Here is a 23,905-nt window from a genome sequence, read left to right as displayed (position 1 = left end):
CGTGACAACGAGACGAGGAGAAAGAGAGAGGAGGGGATAAGATGGCGAGAGGTGGTAAATAAGGACGAGGCTATTTGCAAATTGTGCCCTCACGAAAAAAATGACTGTGAATATGCTGCAAAAAAAAGCAGATGTAATGGCAGGTCCTGTCGGCATCGGCAACGTAGAGGACCGGATCGGAGCTGAAATAACAGCCTGTTTAAAGCCAGTTTAGTCAAGGAGACGAGGACCCACTTCATTCATGGAAAAATGCTGACTGGTGTTTTCCCCAGATGTCGCGAGTGGCACGAAAGTACCTGCGCGTCTGTGCCACAAGCACACTATCGAAGCAGGTTTTCAGCACCGCAGGTAAAGTTGTCGGTCCACAGCGTGCCCTAGCGAAAAATCTTGACTGTATGCCACTTGCCATTCGTTCCTATTGGCACTGTTTATTTTTTATTTATTTAATGGATTCGGGTATTCGGGTCTTTTCAGTATTTTTTTATTATATATATATATATATATATATATATATATATATATATATATATATCTGATCGAGTGTTGTGGGTCTATTCGCTCTTTTTTATAAGCTGCGCTTTGTTATTAAAAGTTGTTCGTGCGGTGTGATTTTTTTATGGATGGGCGTTTTTCAGCAAATATCACATTCAAATCATTTTGAGCTCACAAAAAACAAATATTCGAATATTCGTTTATTTAAATTAAGTTTAATGAGACAGACGTTATTTTTCAGCAACATTTATTGTTTCTGTCATATTGGAACAAGCTTAGGCTAAACACAATAAGCTTGAACATTACAAATCGTGTTTTGTAGCTGAAAAACTTTAACAACGCAAACAAAAAAAAGTAGCCTACAGATTAAAAGCAAAAAAAAAAAAAAAACGTAAAGCAGCCTGCAGCAATTATGCCATTGTACAAGATTGTAGCTTACACTTAACTTTGAAACTGTCTGCAGATCCTTTTTGCTTTTTTTTTCCTATTGTTTTACATTTTCTTGTTAAGAAACCCGGGCATGTAAACATGATCGGGGGAAAGTCGGCTCCTTAGTCTGTTAAAAATAAGGCCGCCTGCGGAGAAAACGCACTCTGACGGCACAGACGTTGGCGGAACTCACAAATAACGGTGTGCTAAGTGAATAAGTTTTGTGAAGCGCTTCGTGTTTTCGTTTCACCACTGAATTGGATCCTCATCTGGTGGAATACATGGCTCCAGGAAGAACTGGTCCCACTCGTCTCGGCTGGTCCTCTGTAATCATCGCTGAAGAACTGGAGAAGAAGAAGATCTTTTCCGACGAGTGGGCATTGCATCCTCTTCATCGTTGGTGACGCACCACTCGCATCAAGGACGCCGGAACAATGTTCTTGAATGCAGTCACTTTCTGTGATTCTCCACGGCATATTTGAAGTACTGTAGAAGACCGCAGTTCTTATTCATTCATTAATTATTTTTTTGCTTTCATACATCTTCAAATATGCCGTGGAGAATCACAGAAAGTAACCGAATTAGGTTTTATTGTGGACTTTTTTCTTTTCTTTGTGGCAAGCAAAAATATGTCGAAATTCGAATATCATTTTTATTTGTCGAATAATTAGAGCCGAACCAATATTATAATAATCTGTGCACACCCCAAGTGATTTTATTGATTTGTGTGCGCATCTCTGCGCAAAAACTGTTCTGTATGTTTATGTTAATTTAATTATGTTTGACTATTGCTATTTGTTGCTAATAAAAGTTGTTAATATAGTTGTGCATGTCATTTTGTTATTATTTCAGTATTAGTGTTTGGTATTCAGTTTCTTAATGGTTTAGGCATAAGACAACAGTTTGGTGATGCTGTCTCAGCCGTTCGTCATATTTCTTTAATCATTCACGGTAATACCGTATACCGAGGTAAAATAGGGAGGAGGTTTGACCGTATCAAAATTTGGATACCGCCCAAGCCTAATCTGCAGATAAACTATTTAAAGTGATTGTTTATTTTATGTCTCTGTAGAGAAAACAAATAACTGAAACTCTTCCCTCATACAGTGCAGTGATACGGTTTCTCTCCAGTGTGGATCCTCTCATGTGTTTTCAGAGATGCTACCTGACTAAATCTCTTGTCGCAGTGTGAACACTTGTAAGGTTTCTCTCCAGTGTGAATCATCTCATGTGTAAGCAGAGATCCTAACCGACTGAATCTCTTGTCACAGTGTGAACACTTGTAAGGTTTCTCTCCAGTGTGGATCCTCTCATGTGTTTTCAGAGATCCTGACTGACTAAATCTCTTGTCGCAGTGTGAACACTTGTAAGGTTTCTCTCCAGTGTGGATCCTCTCGTGTGTTTTCAGAGATGCTGTCTGACTAAATCTCTTGTCGCAGTGTGAACACTTGTAAGGTTTCTCTCCAGTGTGAATCATCTCATGTGTAAGCAGAGATCCTGACTGACAAAATATCTTGTCGCAGTGTGAACACTTGTAAGGTTTCTCTCCAGTGTGGATCCTCTCATGTGTTTTCAGGTCTCCTGTCTGACTGAATCTCTTGTCACAGTGTGAACACTTGTAAGGTTTCTCTCCAGTGTGGATCCTCTCATGTGTTTTCAGATTTGCTGACTGACTGAATCTCTTGTCACAGTGTGAACACTTGTAAGGTTTCTCTCCAGTGTGGATCCTCTCGTGATGTTTCAAATGTTCAGCTCTAATAAAAGTCTTGTCACACTCAAAGCACATATATTCTCTCACACCACTGTGTCTCTTCTGATGAACTTTTAAATTCTGCAGATGTGAAAAACTCTTTCCACACAAAGCACATGAATGTGGTTTCTCCTTTGAATGAACTTTCAGGTGACTCTTCAGGTATGAAGCATATGAATATGTTTTTCCGCATTGATCACATTCATGCAGTTTCTCTCCAGTGTGGATGATCATGTGTTTCTTAAGGTTTGATGATGCTGTAAAACTCTTCCCGCACTGATCACATGTGTAAGGTTTCTCTCCAGTGTGGATCATCGTGTGAATCTCAAGACTCTGTTTGTATGTGAAACTCTTCCCGCACTGATCACATGTGTAAGGTTTCTCTCCAGTGTGGATCATCGTGTGAATCTCAAGACTCTGTTTGTATGTGAAACTCTTTCCACACTGAGTGCAGGTGAAACTTTTCTTGACTTTTCTTTTACGTAAAGAAACTCTTTCAGTCTGTGAGAGAGTTTTTACTCTAGTTTTGACATGACTTGGTTCCTCCACTAGATCTGAAATTTAAGGTTAAACAATTACAATATAAATAAACCATGAAAAAAATGTCAACTAAAAGCAGAAAAAGGCTACACAAAATTAAGATAATTTGGAGAAATCTCTACAAAATAAGGTACAATAATCTATCTTAAATATACAGACACTAATCCAATGTTTTTGTGACGACTATTCTATGTTTGATCAACTCCAAAATAATAATGTATTGTAAATATAATACTTACATTACTACAATATACTAAAATATTATTACATACCGTATTTTCCGGACTATAAGTCACACTTTTTTTTCATAGTTTGGCTGGTCCTGCGACTTATTTATCAAAATTAATTTGACATGAACCAAGAGAAATGAACCAAGAGAAACCATTACCGTCTACAGCTGCGAGAAAGCGCTCTATGCTGCCAGATATACTGCTCAGTGCTCCTGTAGTCTACACTGAGCAGCATAGAGCGCCCTCTCGCGGCTGTAGACGGTAATGGTTTCTCTTGGTTCTTGGTTCTAAATTAATGTGACTTATAGTCCAGTACGACTTATGTTTTTTTCCTCATCATGGCGTATTTTTGGACTGATGCGACTTATACTCAGGTGCGACTTATAGTCCAAAAAATATTGTAACTTTTTTTTCAATTTATTAACTGGCAAATATTGTTTACTAAACACAATTTCCATTATTTTTTTTTTAATATATAACTCCTAGATTATTTTTATGCTATAAACATCAAATCTGATTAACCGCTGATAACTTTAATTGTTCTTCAATCTCATTGATGAAGGATGAATAATAAACACCAACCTGTTTGTTCTTCAGTGTGGTTCATTCTGCAGGGTTCTAGATCTCTCATGTTCTCTCTGTTCTTCAATAAACTCTGTCTCTGCAGATTTCTCTTCTTCATGATGCTTTGATGCTCGTCGTCACTTGTAGACTGATGGGAATATTCCAGCATTTATTGATGAACTGCAATTGGAGGAGCTTCACTTAAGGTGTGATTGTTGTGGGAGGAGCTTCACTGAAGGTGTGATTTTTTTTTTGTGGGAGGAGCTTCACTGAAGTTGTGATTCTTGTGGGAGTCTCACTGAAGGTGTGATTGTTGTGGGAGGAGCTTCACTGAAGCTGTGATTGTTGTGGGAGGAGCTTAATTGAAGGTGCGATTGTTGTGGGAGGAACTTCACTGAAGGTGTGATTCTTGTGGGAGGAGCTTCACTGAAGGAGGAGCAGATCTGCCAAAGAAAAATCATTTATTACACATTAATGTATAATAATTTACACATTTAAAATGGTAATATTCACTCATCCAACTAGTGAACTAAGTTTTAAATTAACCACAAAGTGTTTCATACTAATTCACTATATATATATATATATATATATATATATATATATATATATATATATATATATATATATATATACACATACATATAATAACTGAAGTGCTTAAGTCTGTTGACAGCAATAAAATTAGCTTAATGTGGCAATTAATTGAATTGAATTGAATTAACAGATCTGAAGTCATCAGCATAATGAATGAGGTGAAAACAGGATCTATTGACGTGAAATAAAGAGGATTTTCATCAGCTGCTAATATTGATGAGCCTCAGACTATAAACACTCATTAAACAAGCCATTCAGGATCAGCAGCAGTTTGCTGGTAGAAACTGATTGTTTTCATCAGAATTTAAGCTGAAAGCCTATTTAAGTGCTGAGTGCTCTAATGAAATTTTTTAAAATTATTTCTCTAATGATACAAAAGAAATACCAATACTAATATTACATTTTATTATTATTACAGACATTATGATTTTTCCATTTGAATCTAAATACAATCTGATTTTATGATAATTACATTCATGACAACAAAATAGTTTCCTCTACCATTTTGTATGTGGAGAGAAACTTTGTTAACAGGCAAAAAAAGTGCCCTTGCGGTTCAGTCTGCCCTCAGTCCAGATTTCTTCCGAGGGAAGGGGTGTTTGATATGAAGATTTTTGACCGTGGACTATAAAAATGTCTCCACGATCTTCTTTTGAAGATATATATGTTGTATTGTGCTGCAGCGCACATTCTATCAGCTGCAGCTCTAGCCCCCGCCGCGGAATTAATATACTGCGAAATACATGCAGTACTGAAAACTTCCTATACACAGAATAGGCGGTTTTCGTAGGGCACCAGCTCCCGGGGGGCACCATCCCAGTTGCTTTATATATATATATATATATATATATATATATATATATATATATATATATATATATATATATATATATATATATATATATATGTTAACATGTACGTAATTGAACACGTAAACATAATTACAAAAAATGCATTTCACGGTGAAGACAGTAGAAAGACAAAGCACACGTGACGCGCCATTCCCACAGCCACGCATGTTTCCGGTCGCAAATGATCATAACTGATGGACAACTTTGTCTAGGAAAAGACAACAGTAGTCCGGCGCCGAGATAAGAAAAAGAAAAAAGCACAAGATGAGGCCTATGCATCACTTTTAAGTACTTTTATAATCCTGTTAAACTTTTTTGTATTTTGATAGCATTAAGTTAGTAATAATTCGCATCTGCCTTAATATTCTCTTAAGAGTTCAATTTTTTTCTGTTTAATTCATTTAATTCAAATATCCACTTAATCCTTAATTTTTTTCTTTCTTTCATTTTTGTCCACCATTTTACAATAGAAATACTAGGCTCTATTGAGGTTAAATTTTCTTTTGTGTCATTTCTGAATACTTGAGACTATAAAATCAATCAATACAACAGTACTATTACATTTTTTGTCTCCTACTAAATATTATAGTACCTGAAAATAAAACAAATTTTTTTGTAATGTGTATCACGTTTTTTTTTTTTTTTTTTTTTAATAGCAAAGATTTAAAAAAAAGGACAAAGATTTTTATCTCTTCCCACTTTGGCCTAAATATCCGCCATTCTTTTTCTTCTTTTTTTACCTTAATGTAACAAGCTTTGTCTATTTTATAGGGATATTAGTTTGGCTGTAACATGACAAACATTCACGATAAAATTATGGTATTTAAAAAAAAAAAAAAAAGGCATTTTTGCCACGTCGCCCACCCGAACAAACCAATAAAACCTAGTCACCCCCCCGCCCCCTACCAAAAAGAGGAAAGTTTATTTTGACATTTTTGTGGTTGATGAAATAGATAAATTATGTTATTCAGTTAGTTGAGCATTTATATCTTGGTCATTTTCCATTACATCAGATGCCGTTTGGATTTATGGCACATCACTCTATGGAGACAGCAAACTGTTATTTTGCTGAACAAATTAAATCCAGTCTTGACAGGGGAGGTGGTGTTGGTGCTGTCTTCTTTGATTTTTAAAAGGCTTTTGGTACTGTTATCTAATGTTCTTTTATTTAAATGATCAATGTTTGATTTTTCTATTAATACATTAACATGGATGGAGTCATACTTGATTCTAAGCAAACAATGTACAATGAATCAATGATGCTTGTTCACCATTTCTTGACTGTAATATTGGAGTTCCACAGGGGTCGATTCTTGGACCAATTTTGTTAAGCTTAAACATTATTTATCTGCCTACAGTTTGTCCAGAGGTCCAGGTTCAGATGTATGGAGATTGTTGTGCAGTTGTTTATGCTTATGCTAAGACAAAAGAACAAGCTGCAATCAAACTTACTGCTGCATTGAAAAAAAGTCAGATTGGCCATGTCATTTTTTTTTCAGTTAGAGCAAGAGAAAGATGGAATTTAAAACCTGTTTGTAAATAAAATAAAATATTTGATCATTGACTTGAATTTTTTTATGTCTTTTTAATTTAAGTATTATGTGATATTATATGTATTGTAATTTTCTAACCACATCCTTCCCAGGGACTTCAGATGCAAATAGATTTATAGCTAACTCTGGCACAACACTTTTGTTGTTCATTGTCCCTGTATAAATAAATGAAATAAACTAAACGTACTTCTGTTGAAGTTTTCATTAATAATCATTGTTAATGTATAGACGATGAATGTTTTAGCCTGATGTAAATTGAACTAATATACTGAATGAACGGCTGGTGTTTGTATATGTCATTTCATAACATTGTTCTACAGATCTGCATATTACTGTTAAATGCTACTGTTTTAAATAGCATGCATTATGTTTAATCACCGTTCTTAGACCGTTATTAGATAAGATAAAGATATCACTAATAGGGGTGGGGAAAAAAATCGATATTGCAATATATTGTTATATTGCAATATATTACTCAGGGGAAGTCGTGGCCTAATGGTTAGAGGGTTGGACTTCCAATCGAAGGGTTGTGAGTTCTAGTCTCGGGCCGGACGGAATTGTGGGGAAGTGCATGAACCTTCATGGGGGAAGTGCATGAACAGCTCTCTCTCCACCTTCAATACCACGACTTAGGTGCCCTTGAGCAAGGCATCTAACCCCCAACTGCTCCTCGGGCGCCGCAGCATAAATGGCTGCCCACTGCTCCGGGTGTGTGCTCACAGTGTGTGTGTGTGTGTTCACTGCTCTGTGTGTGTGCATTTCGGATGGGTTAAATGCAGAGCAAAAATTCTGAGTATGGGTCACCATACTTGGCTCTCTGTCGCAATAAATAATCGATACACTAAAGCCCAATATCAATATTTTATTACAACACAAAATGATTAATTTACCTGTTGTCAGTGTCACAGTCACTACCCAATATCTACCATTCTGTTTGCGGGGGGCGCTGTTCGAATAAATAGGGGTAAATTGGCGCAAACAGCGGCCGGTGAAGAACACAACTTAACTAACAACAACAGAGAATTGCAGAAAAAAAGAGAAGCGAGAAGAATGGCATAAAAAAATGAATCAAAGACCCACCCGCTAGTTTCCACTAAAGTGTGGAGACACTTCGGGTTTTACGAGACAGTCGACGGAAAGGCACTGGATAAGGACTATGCAATCTGCAAGAACTGCTTTGCAAAGATAAAATATAACAGCAACACTACGAATCTGCAAATGCACCTCGTTCGCTATCACGGTGAACTACTCTCAGGTGATAATGAGGGCAAACCAAGTCAGCCGACAATCACTACTGCGTTCAAAGCAAAGCTCCCCTTTGGGTCGCTGAGGGCACAGAGTATCACGTCCATCAAGTCCATCGCCGAATTTATTTGACATAATCTCTGCTCAGAGGTGTGCTCTTACATCTGAGCATACTGATCAGTTAGTGTTCCTCAAGAAGAATATGCCTTGATGTGTCCACTGTTTACAGTAACTTACTACTGATGTTTCAGTATTATGGTTTACACATGTTAATGTTGTTTTGTAATGTTCATGCACTTTTATCTGTCTAGATGTAAAGTGTTAACATTTAAGACCAGGAGGCAGTGAATTATTATGCAAATGCATATTTCTTTGCACAATGTTGGCATTAATAAATGCATAAAATTTCCTTATTTTTCTTTTCAGTGACATATATCGTGATATATCGTTGATGAAATTTCTTCCAATATATTCAATATCGTAGATATCGCAAATCGTGATACTATCATATCGTGGACCATATATCGCCACAGAATTGAATCGTGAGGTACCTGTATCGTCCCACCCCTAATCACTAACCCTAAACTGCAACATCACACTTTATTCACTTTCTAAAGTGTCAAATTAAGCAGAAAAGATAGGCAAAGCCGCATATAAAAGCCGGATCTGGCAACACCTCAGAGGTTGCACCCGCACCCTCATGACTGTCTCAAGCCTTGTTTACTTACACCAGCGTCTGGCTGCTATCATTTTCATTCAATGTACATTAAGCACACATTGTCTACACTCATATGAGGAGTTTTAAAAAGCAAATTAGTCATTTAGAGAACAAATTCTATGAACATGAAAAATTGACTAAGGTCCAGACCTTGCTGGCTACAAGGCTACAGTTCTCATAGCTGGCTACAAACATGGTCTTTGTGGAGTAACTCCATTTTTGAGTTGATATGAATCTCACAGAATGAAACTGCTGGTCTTGAAGATTAACTTTTTTTTTTTCTTTGTTATGTCACTTGTTATAACAGAACCGATACAATGTCACACTTGAAAGAAGATAAACTACTTTTTTTTACTATTTACTATTTTATGACTCCATAGATAAGATGAATGAGTGAATTGTTTTGCTTGCTTGTTAGGGCTTTTCTATTGCTCAGTATTATGTTTGTTGCTAGACCTGCTTGTTGCTTTAAGCTTTTGGTTGGTAGTGCTGGTACTTGGTTAAACCTTCAACAGCTAGAAGCTAATGTTTAAGATGTTGTTTTATGCCATCTGATTGTTCTTGAAATATGCTCGCTGCTTATGGCTCATCTGGTTATTGGGAATGCGATTACCTCAAGTTCAATCAATAAACCCATTCCTAAATCAATAAACCCATTCCTGATTAAAACATTATACAAAGTTACAACTTAAGTATTAATATTCATTCATATTAATTCACAGTATTCAAGTGTTTTATACAAAAAAATTAAATTCTATTTCATTTTATTAAGAATTTCCTCCACATATTTTGAATCCTTCATTTATCTTAATTATCACTAATATATAGTCAAAACACTATGTATAATAAACTATATAAGAAAAAATGATGAACAGAAAATATTTCCAAATTTGTGAGGTGAAGTTAAACAAAAATGGTATTTGTGTGTTTTAGATTTGTTTTATATGAAACAAGGTTTATTGCAGATTCATTAAATAAACACTATTACAATACTTGTCTATATCTTGTAATGCCACAATAACTGATTATGAGCAAACATTGGAAATAACGAACTTGAGCGCGCAAAAGATGCAATATGTGAACGGCCCCTTAAAAGACAGCGTGCTGCAAGACAACGGTCACAGACCACAGAGCTACCCCGAATCAGCTCCTGATCTCTGGAAACCATGCTAAACCATAGCAGAACCCTGACTACATTTAATGGTTTGTGATGCTAAAGAACATTTCATGACGTCTCAGACAACTGTAAAGTTGTGGCTACTGTGGTTAAATTATAAGCACTATCGTAAACTAATATTTACCATAGTAAAATAATTTTCTTTGCCTCTTTATTTTTGTATACTCTAAATACTTCCACCACATTGGTTGAAAATGAATAAAGGTTGAAATATTATATTAGAAGTTGTACTTCTATTTTTTTGTAAAGTTATCCAAAGGATTCATTAGCTAATCAAAAAAAGAACATAAGATTAATTATTTATTGTAATAAAAACAATCGTTAAGAGTAGTCGACAGAAAAAATAATCATTAGTTGCAGCTCTAAAACCATATAAAAAAAAAAATTATAAACCAGTTATAATTGAGTTGGTTAAACAACTATAAATAAGAAGTATCATGTATGCATACATAGTTTAATACAGAGCTCGGCCGGAAAGCCAATCACACAAAGTACATTTTACATTTAAAAACATGAGTTGCAGTGGGATGAGGAAAAAACCCACCATAAATTCTCGAGATGTGTTTTTAAAAAGTTGAACATACACTAATTTTACATGGCTTTCTAAACATCCGGCTCTCTTGTGCGAGACGCGAGTCCAACGGTGTCCTTCTAGAAAATGTGAGAAATATGCGTTCTGTGTGAACGGCTTGGTTCCAGTTTTGTGTAAACAACGTCTTATCCACATTTTTGTTCTCTTTTTCCACAATATTTTGAAAGAACATTGCTGCAGCGCTGCATCTATTGGCTTCAACTGGATAGGCTAACAAGAAAAGTTTAATGTAATGAAAGTTACATTGTCATTGCATCTCGTGCGTCACTGAAAACGGCCAAAATATACTTCAGCCGTCTGCATCCACACACCATCTGCATTGTAATTTTCATCATCAAGAGGGCTCGTGGACAGCAGCGCACCCTGCCCACGTGCAGGCAATTTACGAGTCAGTGCGTACAACAGCGCACGCACAAGGTGAATGATGAGACCTAAGTGGTACTGCCAATAGAAGTTAATGTAATTGTTTACGCTAACTTGAATGGTTTAAATGTGTGGATGCAACTCTGCGTTGCGATGTAACGTTACCTAGGCGATAGCTGTAACCTTATTCTTTGACCAGGCAACATCTTTGTTTTTCCAACGTAACGTTAAGGTTTCACATTTTAGAAATACTCTACAGATAAGTGTAATTTCACTACTTAAACCAAATGCATCCCCATGACGTTGACTACCACTTTATGTATGTTAGCTTGTGCTGCTAGTCAGTTGCTATAGTGTTAACGCTGTTATTTCCCCCTTCACATTAGCCTCTGCACCGGTCCACCCTAATGTTAGGAAGACAATACCAGAAGGTGCCAATCCCTTCACACTGGCAGCAAGAGGGAAAATGTCCACACAAAGAAGAGATGAGTGCCACAGAGCAGTCACAGGGTTTATTGTTCAAGGTTTGCTACCTTTTTCGACAGTCGAGGCCCCATGGTGGAGGTGAGCAAGCTATCAAGTCAAGTCAAGTCTACTTTATTGTCAATTTCCACATGTACAGTACATACATACAGAGAATCGAAACTGCGTTACTCTCAGACCCCGGTGCATACAGATAACATTAACATTAAAGTCTAAAAATCTAGATCAAATATCAAATATAGATACAACTATACAAAAGGGAATGTAAAAAGGGCATATAATAAAATAAAAAATAAAGTTAAAAAAGCAGCGCAAGGCAAAAGACAGATAGAGTGCAAATCAATGAAGTGAACAACAGTGCAGATAAAATATTTTTTCTAAAAACACCCTATTAAGTCTGATTAAAGTGACAAGTGACAAAGGGCTCAAGAGCAGTTATTTTATTTAATTGACTGATGAGTTAGTGTAATGACGTCAGTTCCATGCTGAATGAGGTAGTGAGCAGACCAATGCTGCACAAAGTGACTGGTGCATGCCATCATATAATTAGTGTGTGTGTGTGTGTGTGTGTGTGTGGGGGTTCATAGTTCAGTGATGCCTGGGGCAGGAGAGGGGAGGGGGGGCAAGTTCGGGAGGGTGTTCAGCTTCCTTCAGTCTGCTGGTCATGGCCTGAAGACTCCACAGTCTCCTCCCTGATGGCAGCAGACTGAAGAAGCTGTGTGATGGGTGAGTGAAATCACCTGTGATGCAGAGGGCTTTGCTGGTGAGACGGGTTCCATAAATGTCCTGGAGGGAGGGGAGAGAGACACCAATGATCTTCTCAGCTGCTCTAACTATGCGTTACAGAGTCTTTCAGCAGGACGCGTTGCAGGCGCCATACCACATAGTGATGCAGCTCGACAGGATGCTCTCGATGGTGCCTCTGTAGAAGGTGTACATGATGGGGGCCGGGGCTCTGGCTCTCTTCAGTTTGCGGAGGAAGTAGAGACACTGCTGTGATTTCTTGGCCAGTGCTGCTGTGTTTTCAGTCCAGGAGAGGTCCTCTGTGATGTGCACACCCAGGAACTTGGTGCTGCTCACTCTCTCCATAGTCGCACCGTTGATGGTCAGAGGAACGTGCTGATTGTCTGCTCTCCTGAAGTCTACTACAATCTTTTTTGTCTTCTCCACGTTCAGAGAGAGATTGTTGTCCCTGCACCACCCGGCCAGGCGGCTCACTTCACTCCTGAAGTCTGTAGTTTTGTAAAATCTTTGTTGCTAATGAGACCCACCACAGTAGTGTCATCTGCAAACTTAATAAAGAGGTTGGAGTTGTGTGATGGTGTGCAGTCATGGGTCAGCAGAGTGAAGAAGAGGGGGCTCAGCACACATCCTTGGGGGGGGGGGGGGGGCCCAGTGTTCAGTGTGATGGTGCTGGATGTGTTGCTGCAGACCCGTACTGCCTGAGGTCTTTCAGTCAGAGAGTCCAACAACCAGTTGCACAGTGAAGTGTTGAGCCCCAGCTGAATCAGTTTGTAAATGAGCTGTTGAGGGATGATTGTGTTGAATGCTGAACTGAAGTCTATGCACAGCATTCTGACATATGAGTCCTTTTTGTCCAGATGTGTGAGTGCTGAGTGGAGGGTAGTGGCGACAGCATCATCGGTCAATATAAATATAAAGAGTTGTTTTTTTTAAAGGTAGTTTGTCAATAAAGCCTCTTTTAGCCTGGATAACATATTACTGTTACTGTCAGTAAAAAAAAAATAATGAAACCATTATATTGATAATGTTTTGTGCTCTGATGTCAATTAGGGAGATGATAAGCACCTTAAACCCCCAGTATCAGTCCCCCAGCAGAGACATGTTGTCAAATACACTTTTTCCTGCATGGTATGCAGTATAAAAAGGAAATCTGAAGAGAAAGTTGCAAGTTGTGGCTGATGTGGCTGTGACTGCTGATGGGTGGACCAGTGTGGCTAAAGACCACTATTTGACCGTTACGGTCCACTATGTGAAAGAAGGTTCCATGATGGGGAATGTACTCCACACAAGGGAAGTCTACATGTCCCAGACAGGGGGAGTCATAGCAGAGGAAATAGGAGAAATTCTAGATGAATTTGAAATAAAGCACAAAGTTGTATCCATCACTGTAGACAATGCAGCAAACATGGATGTGGCAGTGAAAAAGATGAGCATAATAAAGATTGGCTGCTTTGCTCACACACTAAACATAGCTGCTCAAAAACTGTACAATGTGCCCTCCGTTTCAAGGTGGGCAGGAAGGATCCATGCAATGGTTGTCTGTTTGAAGAGGTCTAGCCTGGCTAAACCTGTCTTAAAAGAAAAGCAGAAACCTCTCGGTAAGTAGAAATCATAATACGCTAAACTTATCATGTTTTGATTAAATTGTTTAACTTTTAACCCAAATGGATAACCAGTTTGACCCATTGGTCTCTCTCTGTAGGCCTTCCAGAGCATGGAGTCATCTTGGATGTTAAGAACAGGTGGAATAGCCTATTTCTAATGGTGGAGAGGTTCCTTGAGCAGTTCCCTGCCATCCAGGCAGCTGCCATTGATGCTAAGGTTAAAGAGGTCAATGGAGAAGGACAGGTATTTGAATTGGTTTGTTCTACTATCAGTGCAGTGCTAAATATCTTTTGTTAAGCGGTTTAATCTTGTTAATAAAACTATGTATGTGGACATTTTCATATGTGAAGTGCTTTAAGATCTTAGAAAAAACGCTATATGAATGTAACAAATTATTATTATTATTATTATTATTATTTTTATTATTATTTTCAGACTGGAGCGAGTTACTGATGATGACTTCAGAAAAGCTGAGCAGTTTGCTAAAGTCATGAAGCAACTGTATACTTCAACACTTTGCATGTCTGCTGAAAGGATTCCAACATTGGGTCAGATTCTGCCCATCTTGGGGAAACTTGAGAACAACTTCACTATAAGTGCAAAGGACTCCACATTTACTAAGTGCATCAAAGAAAAAATCTGGGGTGATCTTTCAAAAAGATACCAAGTGAGTATCATAATCCTATTGATTCCTCAATTGTTTTCATGAGGTATACTCAGAAATCTAAATTCTATACTATGTTCTTGTCTTGCAGGAGGAGTGCATTCGGCAGTTTTTGGAGGAAAGCACAGCCTTAGACCCAAGAGTGGCAGATGCAGTGTGGGACAGAGTAGAGAAGGAGCTGATTAATAGGGCCACACATCATCAGGTGTGTTTAATTTTCTTATTACTGGTAATCTTTCTCTACCCTCTTCCATTGTAAATTAAATCAATGTACATGATACCTGGGTTTCCCCCAAATACAGAATAAAGGTGAAAGGACTCAGGCCCAGCAGCCTGATGAAGACAATGAAGAGGCAGTAAGTGGTGATGACTTATCTGATGAAGCTTGCGCTGCGCCAGTGACAACACAGCAACAGGTAAATATATACGGACATCCTGTTTCTTCCTGCTTCATTTTCAGAAGAAAAGATGCATGTTTGAGTCTGGCTACCCAGTAATGTTGCCTTTTTTTTCTGTTTGTAGAAGCGGGCAAAGCTTTCTGCCCTTGAGAAAAAGCCGACATGTTGATCTTTCTGAAAAAAACAAAACTGCTGAGCGGTTGGTTACCCACAAATACAGTTTGATTTTGCACTAAAAAGTTTTTTTTTTTTTTTTTTTTTTTTACATTCCTTTGCATTTTAGTTGGTTCAATATTAGCATGTACACAATAAAATGTATTTATTTATAATATGTTCATGTTGTGGCAAAAGGTTTCTCTTTTTTTGTTAATTTTAGCCAAGTTAGGATTTATACCAAGTGTGAAGTGTGATTGTGAAGTGTTATCAGAATTTGTTTTAATTAAGGTGAAAAATACAAGTTTTGTGTTTAATGTATTTGTGTTGTTTTTGAAATTTTTGAACAATATTCAGCCTTAGGTAGGACACGCTATCGGTTGCAAGGGGCAATGCCTTCAGAACTTCACAGAGGCGTGACTAATCATTTCCGAGCTCTTTAACTTTTTTAGCATTTATTATGTCGGTGGAGCAGACACAGATCTACGAATATGAGAAAGGAAGAAAGTAAAGCAATGCAAAAAGATAAGGCGAAAGAAAGGGGACCTTAAAAGGAACAAGCTCACACCAAGCACAAAACAGCGGTTTTTGGAGAAGCTCTCAGGCATCCAAAATATCGACCCATAGGAGCTCCCTGAAGCGGCACAGAGACCTGGAGCATTTACCGCCGTGCACACATATGGACATTGTGAATTATATTGTTTATGATGTAAGTCACCTTGCATTCACTATGTTAATGGATTTTATCGAACCAGGACATTTACATCTTGCAATCACACATTTAACTACCATAGCTTACCCAGAACTGGTTTGTCCACTTTGCAGCCCCAACACAAATACCTGGTACAATATGTGTCATTGGGCTAAAATCTAATTATAACTAAACATACACAGCTTTAGCCTACATCAAAAAAATAAAATTGAAACGTTTGTGTACATTGAACATCTCCTTACAATCTAGTGTTTACGAAACAGTCGCAGCTATTTAAGTTACTTTGTCATTTTGGTCAAGAAGTGTCTGCTAAATGCAATGTAAATACAACACGCTAAAACGCATGTGAATAAACTTACTTTGGCCGGTACAACACTGTTTTCATCACCTGGAGGCTTGTAGTGTCCTGCACCCACCCACAGCAGTGTCCTACCAACATGGCGGAGAGTGTGATATCGAGGGGAGGGGCTCTGTGCTAAGACGACAACTCCTCACTCTCAATACCCGGGTCTGGCCTTAAAGCAGCCTCCTTAACGCACACCTAAAATTTGAATGCAACGGTTTTGCATTCGAATGTGGATTTTTATTTTTAATTCGATGGATATTCGAAATTCGCATTTTTTTTGACAACCCTACTTTGAACAGTGTTGATGCCAGTGTTCATGCCTCGCATCTCTCCTTTACGGACTGCACTGTTTACTGCCTGATTCTGCCAACAGTGAGATTCAAAAGGACAATCGCTGGCACGCGAGCAATAGGGAAAACTGCATACTGATGTACATTTTGAGGTAATAACTTCTCATGGTCACACAGCTTATTAGGAGCTATAAATATTATGAAACTATCAACAGACTTGCGTGACCACTGCACATACTAGGGGCTGCAGATCAAAGCCTCAGCGGTCTAACAGCGTTAGTCAATGTCAAAATGACTGAGATGGCCAATCAAATCAAAGTAGGCGGGGTTTACTGTTCAAAGCAGAGCACAAATCTTCAGTTTAACACTAAAGAGAGCGAAGACGAAGCTGCAATCACTTATATTTATTAATATTAGTCAACTTTTAACGATAGAAAATGTTAAATGACCGACAGCTATATCCAGTGATGCACACTACTAAAAAAAATGTCTCTCTCACATATGGCCATTTTGAGAGAGAAAGAGAGAGAGGGGTTTAACAAGCACTTTATTACTCTATAAAGCTACATCAGAATCAGAATCAGAAAGAGCTTTATTGCCAAGTATGTTTGCGCATACAAGGAATTTGTTTTAGTGACATGAGCTTCCAGTACACAGAGACACCAACACAAAAAAAAAAAAAAAAATTGTAGGCAAACACATAAGTGTATAAACAATTGTGCTATAAATGATAATGGAATAGGATTGAATAAGATGCAGGGATGTTCTAGGATGGAGGGGTAACAAATAAATATAGGATATTGCACTTTTGTTTGCATAAGCATAAGTGGGGAACATTTAACTGTTCATGAGGTAGATTACCTGGGGGAAGAAACTGTTTTTGTGCCTTACTGTTCTGGTATTTGCGGCTCTGAGGTGCCGGCCAGATGGCAAAAGTTCAAAAATGGGGTGACTTGGATGTGAGGGATCCAGAGTGATTTTATGAGCCCTTTTCCTCACTCTGGATGTATACAGTTCTTGAAGGGTGGGCAGGGGAGCACCAATAATCCTTTCGGCAGTCCGAACAGTTCTCTGTAGTCTTCTGATGTCTGATTTTGTTGCTGAGCCAAACCAGACAGTTATAGAAGTACACAGTACAGACTCAATGACGGCTGAGTAGAACTGTTTCAGCAGCTCCTGTGGCAAGTTAAACTTCCTCAGCTGCTGAAGGAAGTACAACCTTTGTTGGGCCTTTTTCACAATGGAGTCAATGTGATTGTCCCACTTCAGGTCCTGAGAAATGGTGGTCCCCAGGAATCTGAATGACTCCACTGCAGTCACAGTGCTGTTCATGATGATGAGTGGGGAAAGTGCAGGGGGGTTTCTCCTAAAGTCCACGATCATCTCCACTGTTTTGAGCGTGTTCAGCTCCAGGTTGTTAAGACTGCACCAGACAGCTAGCTGCTCAACCTCTTGTCTGTAAGCAGACTCGTCACCGTCCTGTATGAGGCCTATGACTGTAGTGTCATCTGCAAACTTCAGGAGCTTGACAGCTTGACGGTCTTTAGAGGTGCAGTTGTTGGTGTACAGGGAGAAGAGCAGAGGGGAGAGAACACATCCCTGAGGGGCGCCAGTGTTGGTGGAGCAGCTGTTTGATGTGAATTTCCCCAGTCTCACTAACTGTTTCCTATCCGTCAGAAAGCTGGTGATCCACTGACCGATAGAGCTAGGAACAGAGAGCTGGGTCAGTTTGGTCTGGAGGGTTGTTGGGATGATGGTGTTAAAAGCCGAACTAAAGTCCACAAACAGAATCCTCACATAAGTCCGTTTTGTCCAGATGTTGCAGGGTGAAGTGCAATCCCATGTTGATTGCATCATCCACGGACCTGTTTGCTTGGTAATCAAACTGCAGGGGGTCCAGTAAGGGTCCAGTGATCTCTTCCAGGTAACCCAGAACCAGTTTTTCAAACGACTTCATGACGACAGTCGTTAAGTCCTGTTATCTTGGGTTTCTTTGGAATGGGGATTATGGTGGAGCGTTTGAAGCAGGAAGGCACTTCACACAACTCCAGGGATCTGTTGAAGATCTGTGAAAAGATGGGGGCCAGCTGGTCAGCACATATTTTCAGACAGGCTGGTGTAACGCCATCTGGGCCTGGTGCTTTTCTTCTTTTGTTCTTCTTGAAGACCTGGTGCACATCATCTTCACAGATTTGAAGAGCAGGAGGTGTGGAGCGGGGGATTGCAGGAGGTGTTAATAGTTGTGTAGGGAGATGGTCAGAATGGGTGTTGGGGGTTTCAAATCTACAATAAAACTCATTCAGGTCGTTAGCAAGCCGTTGATTAGCCTCAGTGCAAGGGGATGGTGTCTTGTAGTTTGTGATGGCCCTCAGTCCTCTCCAAACTGAACTTTTTAGCGTAGGTCTTTTTAGCCGCTCTGATCTCTTTGTTCAGTGTGTTCCTGGCCTGATTGTACAAGACCCTGTCCCCATTTCTGTAAGCATCCTCTTTGGCCTGACGAAGATGTCTGAGTTTTACTGTAAACCATGGCTTATCATTGTTGAATGTTAAATAAGTCCTGGTAGGAATGCATACATCCTCACAGAAACTAATATAGGATGTTACAGTCTCTGTGAGTTCGTCCAGATCGGTGCTAGCAGCTTCAAAAACACTCCAATCAGTAATGTCAAAACAAGATTGTAAATCCTTTTTTGCTGGTCCATCTCTTCACAGTCCTTACTACAGGTTTAGCAGATTTAAGTTTCTGCTTGTATGATGGAATAAGATGAATCAGCTTTATCCCCAAGAATGATTAAAACAGAGTCCAGGTGTTGTTGTTCTGTTTCTGTGATCTGATCAGCGAGTTTCTGTAAAGCTGAGCTCACGTGCGCTTGCGGATGGATGTAAACACTAACCAGAATGAACGAGTGAAACTCCCGGGGCGAATAGAACGGCTTGCAGTTGACAAACTGCATTTCTAGATCAGGACAGCACATCTTCTTTAACACAGTTACATCTGTACACCACCATTCATTGATGTAAAAGCATGTCCCGCCGCCGCGCGATTTCCCCGGTGATTCTGATTCGCGATCCGCTCTAAACAGCTGAAAGTCCGGCAGATGGAGCGCGCTGTCCGGTATGGCGTCATTCAGCCAGGTTTCCGTGAAACACAGAGCAGCAGAGTGTGAGAAATCCTTATTTGTCCGAGAGAGCAAAAGGAGTTCGTCTGTTTTGTTGGGTAGAGAGCGGAGATTTGCCAGATGGATGCTAGGCAACGGCGTTCGAAATCCACGCTTCCTGAGTCTGAAGAGCGCTCCCGCTCGCTTCCCCCGTCTGCGCGTCCTGAAGCGTTTGATCAGCACCGCCGCTCCTCCGATAACAACGTTCAGTAAAACGTCTGAATAATTTAAATCCGGTAAAAGATCTTGTGGTGTGTTCTGCCGAATGTTCAGCAGTTCATCCCTGGTGAAACTGATCGTGTTTGTTAAACAAAAAACTGGAAAAATGAACAAAAACAGTACAAACACTGGAGAGCCAAGCACTGAAGCAGCCATGCCGCGGCGCCATCGAGTACTGTATAATATAATCACATTATATTACTGACAAAAAAATCCTCAAAAAAACAGGAATTAAAATTAATTTAATTATATTGCTTTAAAAATTCACAAAGCTGATCATCTTCAACTGTACATAGTACCTCATTAATACTCACGTCACAAAAAAACACCACATTGTAAGTCTATAATAAGCAAATTAAATTTTCAGTCAATTTTAACCCTCTACCAATCGACTAAACATCATTTCAGAATATATTGTAGCAAACTGTAGACCTTAGTTCTTCCTTGTTTTCCAAACGGCTAGTTAAGCTGTATCAATAAGATAATTCAATAAACAGATTTTCCTCCTCATTTAGAAAATAGATTTCATTCCCCCAATAAAAACTTCATCAAAGTTCCTCATTAAATCTTCTAAACCAGTCCTTAAGCAAATTTTAAAAGGTCTCGCAATCTGCTACACCTTAAAAACAAATGTTCTAGATCTTCCTGATTCCTACAAAAACGACATTCCCCAACTACTGCCGGGTTCAGGTGAGCTACATGTCAGTCTGTAGCTATGGCCCCGTGAATGATCCTCCACTGAAGAACAGCAGTACGCTTCTCTACAAGGAGTTTATACAGGGTCTGCCACCTGTCCTGCACGAGAAAGTCTGGCTGTAACAGTTCGGGCCATCGAGAAACATTTTGTTTCTTCAAAGTATCTCGGTGTGTGATTTTAACTGAAGTGCAATATATTGCTTTCTTAGACACGTCCTTGAAATTGCCTAACTGAGGGGTCTTAAAAGATAAAATCGAGTCCACAACTTCACCGCCATCTTCCTCATCCATGACAGGTGAAATGTTTATTTCTGGAAGGACTTGACCATCGCTCATGTTCTGTGTTTGTCTTAACCCTATCCAAGTTCTGCAACCACTTGGTTATACATAAAAAATGTCTTATTTCAACCTTTTTTAAAGGGGGGGTGAAATGCTATTTCATGCATACTGAGTTTTTTACACTGTTAAAGAGTTGGATTCCCATGCTAAACATGGACAAAGTTTCAAAAATTAAGTTGTACGTTTGAAGGAGTATTTCTGTTCCAAAAATACTCCTTCCGGTTTGTCACAAGTTTCGGAAAGTTTTTTTCGAGTATGGCTCTGTGTGACGTTAGATGGAGCGGAATTTCCTTATATGGGTGCTAAGGGCGCGTCTGCCGGAAGAGCCATAGAGCGCGCGCTCCCGTATAGCAGAGCAGAGAGAGGCTGTGCACAGACAATCACTCATCACAGCGAGAGCGTCGCGAAATGTCACAAAAGGAGTGTGTTTTTGGTTGCCAGGGCAAGACAACCCTGCACAGATTACCAAAAGAGAAACAGCATTAAGGGACCAGTGGATGGAGTTTATTTTTTACAGAGCATCAACGGAGTTGTGCAAGTGTTTGTGTTTGTTCCCCTGCATTTCGAAGATGCTTGTTTTACAAACAAGGCCCAGTTTGACGACGGATTTGCACATCGTTTATTTCTTAAGGATAATGCAATCCCAACGAAAAAGGGTCACGATCGTGTGTTGGAACCGCAGGCGGTGAGTAAAACTGCTTCAAATATCTCTGTGTTATTAACTTAGCTATCGGCGTGTAAGCACATCAAGTAAACAACATGCGATGTTGTCATCAAACTGCACGAGTAAAACTGCTTCAAATATCTCTGTGTTGTTAACTTAGCTATCGGCGTGTAAGCACATCAAGTAAACAACATGCGATGTTGTCATCAAACTGCACTTTCCACATGTACAGCTTAAAAAAAAAAAAAAAAAAGACGACAAAGTGGAACTTAGTCATTTTCCAAAACCGCTAAGCAAATATATACAGTTTCAGTACATACCACATAGAGAAGCCTTTGCTGATGCTGCTCTTGTTAAATTTCAGCCTCTGGATCTGTGTCACAGCTTCCAGACGCGCTCAACACAAAATCCTACTCGCGCTCGTGACTCTTTAGCTCCGCCCACACGTCACGCCTCTAGGCGCTAGTGTTTTTCTGGGAAAAATCGGTACAGACTATCTTTCTCTTATGAATATAATAAAACTAAAGACTTTTTGGAGTTATGAAGGATGCAGTACTACTCTATAGGTAATCAAGATTAACAGGATATTGAGTGAAAACGAGCATTTCACCCCCCCTTTAAACAAGGTGTAATGACTTTAAACCTGTCATTACTTGAAGTGCCTCAATGGACTTCCAGCCCCTCTCATCCAAGAGATGTCCAAGTTTTGTAACACCATTCCTCAGTAAACATCTCCTCACACCCACAGAGGACAGCAGTCTTGTTTCAGTCACTGGGCTGAAGAACAATGGTTCCTCTAGAGTCCAATGTCCATAGTCATCCATGTCTCGCTCCACTCTAAAAACAGTTCTCCATATCTGTAGCATAGACAGGCTTGGGAGGGTTACTTTAAAAACGTATTCCGTTACAGTTACTAATTACTTCATAAAAAAAGTAACGTAGTCCAAGTACCACAATATGAAAGTAATGTAACTGATTACTTTAAGATTACTTCTGGATTACTTCAAGGTCAAATATATATATTTTTAAAACAACAACATTTATTAATTAAGAATATCACAGCCCTGAATTAATATATATGTAAAGGACTATACAGACATCTAGTGCATGGTATTGGTATTACAGATTATTTTGTTGAATTTTCAAGAAAATATAATAAGAAATAATTTTAAGACAATGGAAATGTTTCTCCAACAGGAAAATAGAGCATACAAATTCATTTTTTTCCCAAGCAAATATAGTAAGAACTTAATTTTTAGACAATGAAAAATGTTTCATCAAAAGGAAAACAGAATACAATTTTTTTTTCTCCTTGCAAATATAAAACTAATTTTAAAAAGTATATATTAATCCTGTTAAAAATTGCAGTTAGTCTTTTGGCAGCATTTGGCATAGGTAAATGAAGACAGAATGTGCATTCAAACTGTTCATTCAGATTTCTGTTGTAACGAAGGAGGAGGACTTGCTCCATGTGGTCATCGGACATTAAGCCCAGCACGTCACCTGTAGGAGAAAAAAAAATCAATCCGTGGCGACAGTTTTGCAATCCGTCCCCTCAGTTTATAAACCGTACTCACGTATTCCGGAACGGATTGCGAAAGCGTGTGCACCGATTATAAATTTGTGGGTACGGATTCAAAAAACGAGGGTACGGTTTACAAAATCTGAGTGCACGAATGGAAAATTGTGGGCACGTTTTGATAATCCGAGGGAACAGTTTATGAATTTGAAGGGACGGATTGCAAAAAAAATATTTTTTTCTTCTAGAGGTGGGAGATGATGTAAGTACATTTCCCCCATAACTAAATAAACGTTCAACGGGAGCACTAGAAGGCAATGTGGTATTGTACTTCATGAAGAGCTGCTTGACCAAGGGATAAGAATATCATTGCTGGAAGGCACAGTTTCCACTGTACAACCATGTTGTTAGCATTTTCTTCTTTGAAAACAAAATAGCAGCGGAATTTCCATGAAATGAACGCGTTTTTGCCCGCAGGCAGCATATCGTTTAGCAGCAGTGAATCAATCTGCGTCTGAGGAGATTGTAGAAAGCGGGTGGCACACTCGCATGAATCATTAATCAAGCTGCGCTTAATATAGTGTTTATTATGCCAAAATACTCATTTATATAGTTTTAAATGAAACCATTGTAATCCTGAAAGTATTCCCCAAAATGTAACTATAATCTGATTACTTCGTTTTTTGACGTAACTGTAACGGATTACGGTTACTGGAATTTTGTATCCTGATTACGTAACGCCGTTACATGTATTCCGTTACTCCCCAACCCGGAGCACAGACTTATAAAAAAAAGTGGAAGCTCACTACTGTAA

At 38.9% G+C, this 23,905-nt stretch overlaps 1 protein-coding gene and 1 pseudogene across 1 annotated transcript; both read right to left on the bottom strand.

Moving 5' to 3' along the window:
* The window catches only part of LOC113040324 (zinc finger protein 501-like), a 49,278-nt pseudogene that overhangs the window by 18,637 nt on the left and 6,736 nt on the right, over nt 1-23,905 (bottom strand).
* LOC113040323 (zinc finger protein OZF-like) lies at nt 1,456-4,206 on the bottom strand. Its single transcript, XM_026198666.1, has 2 exons — nt 4,024-4,206; nt 1,456-3,225 (listed from the first exon to the last, which is right to left on the bottom strand). Exons 1-2 carry the CDS (start codon nt 4,172-4,174, stop codon nt 2,021-2,023), a joined length of 1,356 nt encoding a protein of 451 aa, XP_026054451.1. The 5' UTR covers nt 4,175-4,206; the 3' UTR covers nt 1,456-2,020.

The sequence above is a fragment of the Carassius auratus genome, chromosome 22 (assembly GCF_003368295.1).
Source record: "Carassius auratus strain Wakin chromosome 22, ASM336829v1, whole genome shotgun sequence".
Taxonomy (NCBI): domain Eukaryota; kingdom Metazoa; phylum Chordata; class Actinopteri; order Cypriniformes; family Cyprinidae; genus Carassius; species Carassius auratus.
Note: the sequence above shows the minus strand (reverse complement) of the source record. Positions and strands in the feature narration are given on the sequence as shown.

Bases quoted from the DNA above. Each gene is read 5' to 3' on its own strand.
- LOC113040323 (XM_026198666.1), bottom strand. From the start codon at position 4,174: ATGCTGGAATATTCCCATCAGTCTACAAGTGACGACGAGCATCAAAGC. The intron at 3,226-4,023 runs GTTGGTGTTTAT...CTTAAATTTCAG, and splicing joins CCACACTGAAGAACAAACAG to ATCTAGTGGAGGAACCAAGT.